The sequence below is a fragment of the Meleagris gallopavo genome, chromosome 4 (genome assembly GCF_000146605.3).
Source record: "Meleagris gallopavo isolate NT-WF06-2002-E0010 breed Aviagen turkey brand Nicholas breeding stock chromosome 4, Turkey_5.1, whole genome shotgun sequence".
Lineage (NCBI taxonomy): Eukaryota > Metazoa > Chordata > Aves > Galliformes > Phasianidae > Meleagris > Meleagris gallopavo.
In genome coordinates this window covers 63,472,970-63,484,451 of record NC_015014.2, presented here as the reverse complement: position 1 = coordinate 63,484,451, position 11,482 = coordinate 63,472,970, and the positions used below count along the sequence as shown (strand labels likewise).

General features: G+C 50.4%; 2 protein-coding genes across 4 annotated transcripts in view; both read left to right on the top strand.

Moving 5' to 3' along the window:
- Positions 1–7,542, top strand: part of FAIM2 (Fas apoptotic inhibitory molecule 2) — a 16,659-nt gene extending 9,117 nt beyond the window's left edge. The window contains exons 9-12 of the mRNA XM_010710545.3: positions 1,073–1,160; positions 1,655–1,750; positions 3,498–3,551; positions 4,927–7,542. Of these exons, the coding sequence (XP_010708847.2) occupies positions 1,073–1,160; positions 1,655–1,750; positions 3,498–3,551; positions 4,927–5,076 (388 nt within the window). The 3' untranslated portion in view covers positions 5,077–7,542. The remainder of the gene's footprint in view (positions 1–1,072; positions 1,161–1,654; positions 1,751–3,497; positions 3,552–4,926) is intronic.
- A 2,916-nt stretch (positions 7,543–10,458) lies between these two features.
- BCDIN3D (BCDIN3 domain containing RNA methyltransferase) overlaps positions 10,459–11,482 on the top strand; it is a 25,538-nt gene continuing 24,514 nt past the window's right edge. For all 3 annotated transcript variants that reach the window (XR_004159707.1, XR_004159708.1, XM_010710535.3), the window contains exon 1: positions 10,459–10,708. Coding sequence is in view for 1 of the 3 variants with exons in the window: in XM_010710535.3 (XP_010708837.1) it covers positions 10,517–10,708 (192 nt within the window). In the remaining 2 variants the exon portion in view is untranslated. The remainder of the gene's footprint in view (positions 10,709–11,482) is intronic.

Below are 11,482 nucleotides of genomic sequence, written 5' to 3'. Positions count from 1 at the left end.
GGAAACTCTCTATGAAGAGGTGCTAACGCTTCTTCTCCACTGCTGGGGCAGCACAGGGTAATTCCTGGCTGTGCTAAACCCTATAGGAGAGCACTGGAGAGCCCCCCTGCCTGCACAGCTGGGCTGTAGGGTGCAGCTATAGGTTGATCTCTCCCCTTGCAATGAGCAGATTAGGCTGGAGTGACACAAGGAAAGTGTTTTTTTGTTTTTGTTTTTTTCCCAACAATTTTGTTTTGTGCTCCCTCTTGCTTGTTTTTGCTGGTACGCTCTGCTCAGATCAGCTCTGGTTCACATGGGGCCCTGGTGATGAGGCAGTGGGCGTTGATGGATGTGTGCAGCAGACAAAGAAATCGATGGTTTCAGCAGCTGAGGGAAAATACCAGAAAACAGGGGAGAATACCAGAGATAGTGCCCTGTAATGAAACTGAAGGGAGGGGGCAGGAATGTCAGCTCTTAGGGCTGAGCATAGTGCTGGAACCAAGGCAGCATCAAACAAAAATACACATTCTTTATGACACATACATACATACATACACATATACATACAAATATATATATATATATACCACCTTGTAGTCTTTCTAGCTGTTCAGATCCCACCCTGCAGATTATCAGTGCTCAACCCCTTGTTGCAAGCACGTGACAGTGGCTTTTGCAGCTTTCTGACTTCTCATTGTTCTGCGGTGACGTTTGTCACTCTATTTTTATTGCCTCCTAGTTTGAATCCTCCCCTTCTCCATCTGTCCATGCACAGAGAGATTTTTATACTCAGACCCATCTTAGCTGCTCCTGAGCTCTCAGGAGGCACAGATATGCCCCCTCCTGCCTACCCTCACCCTTTCTATTTAAAGCAGGAGGAAAAACCCATCTGGGTCCTTCACAGTGTTTTCTATCTCTCCTTTTGGCCCTGAGGAGTGTTGGTATGGTTGGTGCAGGCTGTGCCCCTGAGATTTGTGTTGCCTATGTGTTTTCCCGATGCACTCCCATTGGGCTGCTGCCTTTCTCCAGCTCTCCTTCCACCCATACCTGTGGAAACCCCACCAGAAAATTGGTTTTGCTGTTAATTTTGCAGTTATTATGACACCAAGTCAGTTCTTCTGTGCCTGGGGATCACTGCCCTGGTGTGTCTCTCTGTCACCATCTTCAGCTTCCAGACTAAGGTAAGTCCCTCTGGGTGAGGAGTGGAGGGTGGGGGCAGGTCTATAGGAGAAATCTGAGGGATGCTGGGGTGCAAAATGAAGGTTATGGCAGATGTTGGGGTGAGGGATGGGTCAGGGGTATAGAGGGGGTCAGAAGATGCTAATGTATGGAGTAAGCTTGTTGTGTTTTTTGTTTTGATTTGGTTTTTAGGGTTAGGTTGGGATGCTGGAAGGCACTAGCACAAATATACAGGAAGGGCTTTCGGATGTTTGGGATGTGATAGGTACTGGGTTCTTCTCCACAGAAACAAGAGGGATATGGCGAGTGTTTGGCTCTGCCACACAGTCAGGTGGGTGCTGGGCTGTAGGACCTGAGGTGCAGATGAAGCAATCGCCTCCAGTAGCAAAATGGGAGTAGTGCTGGGGGGTCCCTCCCTACAGACATGGGGTTTGGATCCCCTCTATGCCACCTGCTCCAGTACCTGCCCTTGTAATGCTTCTCTTTGCCTCTGCAGTTTGACTTCACCTCCTACCAGGGCATCCTCTTTGTGATGCTCATGGTGCTCTTCTTCGGTGGCATCATCCTGGCTGTGATTCTGCCCTACAAATATGTGAGTAAAGAGACACGTTTCTCTTTCCAGTTCCCCCATTTCTGCTGCAAGGCTGGGAGCTGCTCAGCATCAAGTCCTGGGGCTTGGTTTCAGAGAGGTGTCCCACTCTACTCTGAAAATGCACACGAACACCAACAGAAGTAAAAACAAACCAAAAAAAACCCTCAAAAAACAAAAAACCCCACATGGCTGCCGCCTGCTTGTACAATCAGATATCAGGTTGTGGGACAGCACTGGCCTGGGGCTGGAGGAAGTTTGCTTCTGTTCCTGGAGCTGCACAGTGACCCCATGGCAGATGGCACCACCTGCTTGTGCCTCAGTTTCCCCTTCACTAAAATCAGGGTGGTGAGCATGTTTGTGTTGGACTGCCCCAAACCAAGTGGGCTCCTAGCCCAAATTTACGAAGAACTTAGACTCTGGATGCGTGCAGCTGGGAGGCTGTCTGGCCAGGCCTGATTGTAGCCACACAGCATGGGACAGAGTCTTACATTTTGTCGTGAAGCTTGCATCTCTCCTATAGAAAGAAGCCCCTCTGGAGGGTGGTCCAGACCACAAGGGACCACCTCATTGCTCCTCCACTTGCCTCCAGTCCCTCTTGCATGGGTCCAGCCCTCCCTCCAGCCTTCCACATGGCTCTCTGCATCCCTGCTCCTGGCATGAACTCGGTGTTGGCTGGGACCACACCTTGCAAACAGCTTGGCGTGGCAGCACGGAGCATCTGGTCCTCATCCAAGAGTGCTTCATTAGGTGAACTGTCACTCAGGCAAAAGCCTGACAGATTCTGAAAGGTTCTGATGAAAGCAGGAAGGTGCTCTGTACCACCATTAATCACATGGAACGCCTCCTGGTGCTGTGACAGCAGCACCTGGCTTTGCTCACAGCAACCTTCAAGTGCCCTCCAAACCCTACACGTGTTTCTGGGTCATGCTTTAAGAGTCAGACCTACAGGAGAAGCTCCATTAGCGTCAGGCTTGGATTTAACCTGATGATGGAAAGCAGGCTGGTGTTTCCAAAACAAGGAAGTTGGCATTTTGTTGGCTTCAGATCAACCTCCTTTCTTCTGCAACATGAGGGTAAAGCAGCTTGCGGTGCCAATCCACTGCCATTACACCGCCGAGACAACTGCTCTTTATCTTGTAGTCTGTCAAGATAAGCATAGCTGGAGGCAGCAGGTAATGATCTTGTCTGTCTTGGGCAGGCTGCAATCTCTGGGTTGAATCAGCCATCCATGTGGGCAACCTATCGTGGAATAGCAGTGCACTGGGTTACCATGCACAGCAGACTGGGTCTCCAGTCCATTGAATCTCCTGCTGTGATTCCAACAGACAAACATCATTCCACTTTCATTGACATACAAAACTCAATCTGGCTCTGGGAAGCAATTGGAGTTTCTTCCCGTGGGATCAGCTCGTCTGGATAAGCAAACACCTCCTGGGGCTGCTGCAGGATGTGTTTCCACCAGAGCTGTTCTAAGAAGTGTCTGCTGGCACTGAGTTGAAGCATCTGTAGAAACACAACACGTGGCCTTGGAAACTTGTGAGCCAAATGGACATAAAGGCAGAGTGTGGCAGGAAACTGAGACACAGGGACTTGCTCTTTGCTAAAACAAGCACGGCATTTGGTCTGAACGTGGTGCGAGTTCCAGGGCTATTAGAGCACTTTCCTTAGCTCATACCCTTCATGTCTGTGCCAGGTCCCAGTTAACCAGTTCTCTCACAGGCACTGATTGGTGGGTTTGTTTCTCCAGGTCCCCTGGCTCCATGCGATCTACGCTCTGCTTGGTGCCATCATCTTTACTATGGTAAGTGTGGTGCTGGGCACAGGGCTGGGAGTGTGCTGGCAGGAAATATAAGCAAGTAAACATGGAATAATTGGTTGTTTTGTTTTGTTTTTGGGGTTTGTTTGTTTGTTTGTTTTTTGCCTGGAAAGGTGCTTAGGGAAGGGAAAAGAGTGAATCAAAAGATTGTAGAGAGCTTTACATCCTCAAATGGCTCACAAATAGCAATTAGCACGGTGACTTCAGCTTTGACCTGGGAAGGTGTTGGTGTACGTGATGGTGCTGTTGCAGAGCATGGTGTGATGGGCAAACCCATGCTGCAAGTGCAATAGTAGGTGTGAACAGCAGAAAGTATTGTAAGGACAGGTCAAAAGGCAATTGGGAGTGGGAGGAGAGACTTTGGCACAGCAGCAGGGGCCCAGTGTGGGGCTCGAGGGGAACCTGGGGGTGAAATGAGGCTACGAAAGTGCAGAAGGCCAAGGCAGGGCTGATTGGGTTGGAGTGGATCAAGGTCTGGTTATGACATTCACTCATAAACAGAGCTCCAGTCAGAGGCCATGGGTTGGGATCAAGGGGCATTGGGAATCTCCACTGCAGGCAGCAAAAGCCCTGAAATGGGGCAGTTCCTCTGAAGATGAACAGGCTCCATTCATTCCTTGGGCTGCTCCCTTGCTGCCCTCTCCCTGAGCATGTCCTGGCAGTGCCCTGCTTGCAGTCTGGGTGTGGGAATTGTCTGGGAAGATGCTCGGCTCTACCTTGGAGGTGGGGGTCAGGAAGAGGGCTGCCTTGGGGCTCAAGGCGGTGCCCATTGGGCATGCTGTGAATAAAAGCAGTTGAGCAATTTAATTTATTAGCTAATAAAGTCATTTCAAGTGAGCTCGGGTATTTCTTCTGTGATTCACGATTAAAGACTCTTCTGCGAAATACGAGGAAGCTAAACATCTTATAATCACCCTATAAACTTCAGTCAGAAGTTGTGCCAGGCTCGTCAGCTCAGCCTGCCCATGCCCTGGGAGATTTGGGGTGTAGTGATGGGTGGGAGGGCAAGGATGCCAACTGACCATTCATTCAGATTGCAGCTTGGGAGGTGCAGCACTCCTGAGCAGACCTTGGGGATGCCTCTGGTGTGGGAGAAGTGAAGGAGAGCTTTAGGATTAGGTACGAAGGAAGCAAGCCTGGAGTAAGGGTCAGGGTTTGACTGCTGACAGTGAAAAGAAGGAAGGAGAAAGTTGCAACACAGTGCATTGTTTTGAGCTTCTAAAGGGCAGATACAGCCCATAAAAATGGCAGCACTCTTGTGGGTTCAGTGAAGCTGCTGAAGAGCTCCTAGAAAAGCTCTTTTTGCCTCCCTATGCAAAATCTACTCATGATTGTCACTGAGTTTCCTCTTTTCCCACAGTTCCTGGCCTTTGACACACAGATGCTGATGGGGAATCGCCGATACTCACTGAGCCCAGAGGAATACATCTTCGGAGCCCTCAATATCTACCTGGACATCATCTACATCTTCTCCTTCTTACTCCAGTTCTTTGGCTCCAGCCAGGAGTGAGCACAGCAGGGCAGTATCTTCTCTTCTTTAGCTAGATGCAAATGTTTAAAAGCAATCTTAAAAGGAAAAGAGGGTTTAAAAAACGACAGCAAAACAACCCATCCTTTCTGGCCCACTAGCAGGCTCCATTCTATCAGCTGAGCAAAGCTCCTGGGTTTCTTTATGCAGCTTGTATATATGCTGTTAAGCCTTTGTGACCCAGACAGCAAAGCAGGGCTTAAGTGTGATGTCTCTCCTGCTCCCTCCACTCCTACTGAGCTCAAACCAAACCAGAGACCGGGAGGCACGAGGCTGAGGTTTTCTCTTCCCCAGAGGCTGTCAGAGCTGCCTGGACATCATTGGATGTTGAAGTGCTGGGAACAGCTCTGCAAAAGGAAAGTGGTGTTGAAGCAGGAGAGGAAGGGAACTTTGCTAGGATGCTGGCAAGAAAAACAGCTGAATAAAGGAGAAAAAAAGAAAAAAAAAAAAGCTGGGGAATGCCCCCTTTCCCCCCAACATCCCCACACTTGTCACCTGCATTCATTCAGAGCCCCACTGCCTCTGCAGAGAAATGCTCGAACACTTAGAAAGGCTGAGCAGGGGATCACATAATGTAGATGTCCCACAGTCAGCCCGCCAGGCTCAAGGGGACCTGTTGTTCTTTGGGGACATCCCAAATGGCACTGCAGGGGGAATTCTGTATCCTTTGCAGCTGGCTGTGGGCTGCATTTTTTTCTTTCCCAGACAGTAGGACCACTGGTGTGGGCTCATCTCCCAACCCAGGGAGGTCGAGATGTCAGTGTTTTCACATGGGTAGGTTGGGATCCCATGGGTAAGTTGTTAGCAGGGAATGGCAGAGAGAGAGGCTGAGTGTCAGAGCTCTCCTGACATGGGATGTGAGTGGCTGAAGTGCTGTGATCCATCCCAAGGGTCTGATGCCTTCGTGAAAGTGTCTTGGTTGCTTGAGATCCATGGTCCTAAGTGGTTGTTACCCAAAGACAGAGGGTGAACACCCGTTGCTTGAAAGAGTAACGTTGGTGTTGGCTACAAAGAGATGCCTGCCATCTCCAGACAGGGATAGCAGAGCGCACACAGGTAAATTTCCATCTTCCCCTTGCTCACGTTCCCTTGTTTGGGGCTTGGCTGGCTAATTTCTAATCGTAAAGCTCCATGTGGAGATAAGGGGCCTTTTGCTCTTATTTAGAAAGCGATCCCTCTTGCTGATAGAACCCGTATCTTCAATCTCCCTGGAATGCTGGTGCAAGTGCGTCACTGGGCTGCCTCTAGCAATCCCCACGTCTTAGAGAAAGGCTCTGCCAGAATGCTCTGTGCTGCACATTCCTCTGCTTCTGCTGCCCCAGCTGTTACCCCTCACATGTTGCATCCTCCCACTGCACGTGTTCCGTGCCCTGAGCTGGGCAGAGGAAAAGGAAAGTTACTGTACAAGAGTCAATAAAAAATAATGCTTCAACCCCTCAGCAGCTGTACTCAGCTTGCTGGTAATGCAGGAGCAGAACCGATGTTTCTCATCTCTCCCTTCAAGAAAAAACAACCTTGGTTTGGTTTGGGGATAAGGAATGCTACAAGGATAGCGTGAAGTCCACAAGTCCATGTTTTCTGCAGCACATCACAGAGACCAAATAAGGGCCGTGAGCTGCTGGGCAGGAGGAATTGGGAGAAAAGGCAGCATGGGAGGCACCCTAAAAGTACATGAAATAGAAGTTCAGAGAGGGATTTTTCTCACTCAGACCCACGCAGGCACTTCTGCAACTCCTTAGCAGACAGGCTGTGCAGCTTCCTTTGCTCATAGCAGAAGGCCTGTGGGCATTTCTGCTTTCCAGCTTTTCAGGAAGGAGCATTATGTGAAGAGTTCTGACTCAACAACAGTCCTAAATTCCTCTGGAAGAGGACAATCCAGGAGCTCTGCAGCCCTGGGAATTCTTGCAATCAGACCTGGGGAGGAGAACAAAAACCTGCAGCCCACTCTGGATTTCTTGCTCTTTTTCCTTCTGATGTGGAGTAACTCTGCTGCTGCTCTCTCCTGGCTTTCTGCTCCCACGTGGGAAAATCTTGCATGGCACCTGCTCCATCTCGGGGCCACCTGAGCAGGGATGGCTTGTATGTCCCTCTGCAGGGCTCCCTTCTTGCATGTGTCCTGGTTCTTCTCCGTGCTGTCCCCACAGCTTGCTGCCCACCCAAGCCAGACAGAGATCACTTGAAGGCTGAAGTCCCCACAGGGCTGAACATCACAATGTTAGGGGTGAGGAACGGCCATCGTTGGGTTCCTCCTTGGTTCCTCACCCTGCTGCACAGCAGAGGTGCTGGGCTGCTTCTCTTTTGCCACGTGGATGTTCCTTATCTGAGGTCTGCACTGCCTGGCCCCTGGCTCTGTATCCCCGTGCTCCTCTTGTCCGCCCATTCTTACAATTTCAGAAATAGGATTTTGTATTTTCTCCAAACGTTGCTAATAAACTGTTGCAAAACTGTTAGCGTTGTTCTGTTGTGAGGCCATATTGAAGGATGGTTTGGTTGCACAGCTGGAATGGAAAACGTAAACAGGACTGTGGCGTGACGTGGCATAGTTCAAAGTTTTAGTGCAGACCTGACTGTTCTTTCTCTGCTTATGCCAAAGAATGCATCCTATGTGAAGCAATAAAGTGCTCATGGCTTTAGCACAGCCACCATGCATGAAGTATCTGAGAACTGAGAGCCAGAGGACTCCTTGGGTGTGAGCAGACTCCCTTAGACTTGGGTTAAGCTGATGTAGGATTCCAAACCAACAAAGCAGAGGCAAGCAAGTGCTGCAAGCAAATGCTCAGAGAGCATTTCCCACTGCCTCTGGAGAGTGACCTGACGCTCAAAACCTTCTCTGGAGCCAGTGGGAAAAATAAAAGCCTCCAGAGAGCAATTCACCTGATGAAAATTAATGCCTACGGTGGGTGGAGAAAACTCCTATCTCTCTCCATCAGCACAGAGGGCTGATTAGTGTGGCTGTCAGAGCAGAGCAATGCCAACCACAGCATCTTGTTGCAACAGATCTCTGCTCCTCAGAAGGAGCCATGCCCAAAAGGCAGGTGTGAGATTTTCTTTCCTAAGAAATGTGGCTAAACAGTGAGATAGGGCCCAGAAGGGCTTTCCTGCCCACACACTCACTTTTTTGGCAGCAAGAAAAGATGTTGCATTGTTGTTCTGGGTAACTTAAGCTCTGCTGTGGGATAGTGATTGTGGAAAAATAATTGAAGCAAAGCATAGAAAGAGCGAGGTGGCTGTGAGCATTTGTATGAGGTATCACTGTCTGCTCCTGTCATTAACGTAAACGAAATAAAAGGCTGATGATTCAGCCAAATTTCAACACTGGACTGAGCAACAGGGCAAACAGTGATTTGGCCTAAAACACTGTAGGACCAATCCAAGGTGGATGTGGGAGAGAAGGATACTCTTCTCCTAGGTAACAGTGATAGGACCAGAGGGAATGGCCTCAATTTGTGCTAGGGGAGTAGCAAGTTGGATATTAGAAATAATTTCTTCTTCGAAAGCGTGGTGATGCATTGGCCCAGGCTGCCAAGGGAGGTGGTGGGATCACCACCCCTAAAGGGGCTCAGGAATCGTGGAGAGGCGGCACATGGGAATGTGGTCAGTGGGCATGGTGGGGTGGGATGGAGTTGGACTGGATGCTCTGGGAGGTCTTTTCCAACATTAATGTTTCTCTGATTCTAAGCAAGGAGATGGGGAGATGGACCCCATTTTGAAGGATATTGGAAGAGGAAGGCATTGAGCTGTTTCCTATGCCTATAGCAAATGAGGCAGGGGTCTAAATGCAGACAGAGAGAGTCAGAGGAGACCTGAAGTATATAAATACAAATTTCTCTCCCAGGAGAAGAGTGAAATATTTATTTTTGCTCCCCTTCCCATCTTCCTTCCCTTCCATCCTCGAGCTGTGTTCAGGATAGTGGGACTCTTTGCCAACCCTGCTTGTTTTTCCCAACGCAAAATGCAGCCAGGGCTGAACCCTGGCTCTGGTGTGCACCCAGATTCTTGAGTTCCTGGCGCCCTCTGCTCTTCGTGCTGTGATAAAAAACAACATCACTGCCTAAAATGAATCCTATATTCTCTGTCAGCTTGCCCCTCAAACCTTCCCTGTGATGCAGATGGGGTCTTCTTCACTCCTTTTTACCAAGGCCTTTATTTTTCCTACTGTAAAACCTCCCACTGGCTGCTTGCCTATCAAATCACAGAATCGTTAAGGTTGGAAAAGACTTTTAAGACCATCAAGTTCAACCATCAACCCATCCCCACCATGCCCACTCATAGAATCACTGAATCATTAAGGTTGGAAAAGACCACTAAGGTCATCCAGTCCAATCACTGAATCGACACCACCATGCCCAAAAAACCATATTCCTAATTGCCACATTGTCATGTTTCTTGAGCACCTCTTCAGCCTGCTCTGATGTGACAGGGCCTAGGAAGTGGTCTTCTAGGTAAAATCTCTAGGAATTCCACTTTTCACTCAAATGGATTTGGAAAGACTAGAGTAGGATTGCTGTGGCTGTGCAGGTAGCAGGAGTGTTTTTTCCTTGGTGGACTACAGGAGGATGGCGATGTCCTCTTGTCCCTGCTTGTGGTCCTATCAGGGACGGGGAGCAGAATAAATCCCCCATGATTCAGGAGGAAGCAGGTAGTGACCTGCTGCTCCACCTGAAGTGTCACACGTCCATGGGGTTGGATGGGATCCACCTGAGGGTACTGAGGGAGCTAGCAGAGGTGGCTGCTGGTCTCCTATCCACCATTTATCAACAGTCCTGGTGAACTGGGGAGGTCCCACACAAAAGGAGACATGAAAATGTGACGCCCATCTACAAGAAGCGTCAGAAGGAGGATTTGGGGAACTACAGAAGGAAGGTCATGGAGCAGATCATCTTGACTGCGATGAGATGGCATGCAAGGACAACTGGGGGATCAGGCTCAGGCAACAATGGGTTCCCAAAAGGCAAGTCATTCTTGATCAACCTGGTCTCCTATGACCAGGCAACCGGCTGGTGGATGAGAGCAAGGCTATGGATGTGGGCTGCCTAGACTTCAGTAAACCTTCTTACTCTGTCTCCCACAAGACTGTCTTGGAGGAGCTGCAGCACATGGCTTGTACAGGTGTACTCTTTTCTGGGTAAAATCTGGTCACCATCCCTGAAGGTGCTCAGAAACAGTGGAGAGGTGGCACATGGGGACATGGTCAGTGGGTATGGTGAGTTGGGCTGGGCTTGGTCTGGATGATCTGGGAGGTGTTTTCCAACCTTCGTGATTCTATGATTCTATCTTTCTGTCACCCCCACTGTCACACAGCAAACCTCCAACCCAAAACCGCTGTGCGCATGCGCACATCTTCCTCCCGGAACCTTTCTCTCCCGGAAACTTTCCCCTCTTCCTCTGTTCCCGCCCGGCGACCGCACAACAACGGGGCAAAATGGCGGCGCCCACGAACGAGGAGGGTCCCGCTTCGGAGCCCGGCGCCGCTCCTTACGGGAACTTCCCCAATTACTCCCGCTTCCACCCGCCCGAGGGCCGCCTCCGCCTGTTACCCGAAGGACTCCTGCGGCAGCTGTTCCCCTCGGACGCCCGCCCGCTGCTGGGGCTCGACGTGGGCTGCAATTCCGGGGTAAGGGCGCCTCGGGGCGGAGTGGGCCTGGTGGGGCCTCCTGAGGGAAGGGAGGAAAGGTGGGGGGCGGATGGAGGGACGGACAACCAGACGAGGGGGTTACGGGAGAGACTGAGGGGAGAGGGTGGGCAATGGGGAAATTGGTATGGGGATATTCGGCGGTAGTGGGAAAGATTTACAGGAAGATGGTGATGTAGAGTACGGCGGGGTGGGGAGAAAGATTGAGGGAGGCAGCGATCTGGGGCATTATGGAGCAGTGGGATGAATTAGGGGTGATAATTATCTGGGGTATTGGAAGGCAGAGGGAAGGACTGGGTTAGAGGTGGTGGTCTGTGATGCAGAGAGCAGAGGGAAAGCTTGGGGGGAACAGTGGGAAAGATTGGGTGAGAGTGGCCTGGAGTACTGGAGGGCAGTAGGAAATAATAAGGGGGAGACAGTGGTCTTGAGTATGAGGATCAGGGAGAAAGACTGGGGGAAGAAGTGATCTAGGGCATTGAGGGAAAGTGAAAAATTGGAGGGGAGGCAGTGGGCTGGGGTACTGGAGGGCAGTGGAAAAGATTGGGGGAAAGTGGTCTAGGTTATGGGAGGCAATGGGGAAGTGTAAGGGGAGACAGTGATGTGGGATGTTTAAGGAGCAGGGGTGAGAGTGGGCTGGGGCACTGGAAGACAGTGGGGAAGATTGGTTTGGGAGTACTGGGGGGCAGTAGGAAACACTAATGGAAAGGCAATGGTCTAGAATATGGGGGAAGGGGAGAAAGATTGGGGGGGGGGAGC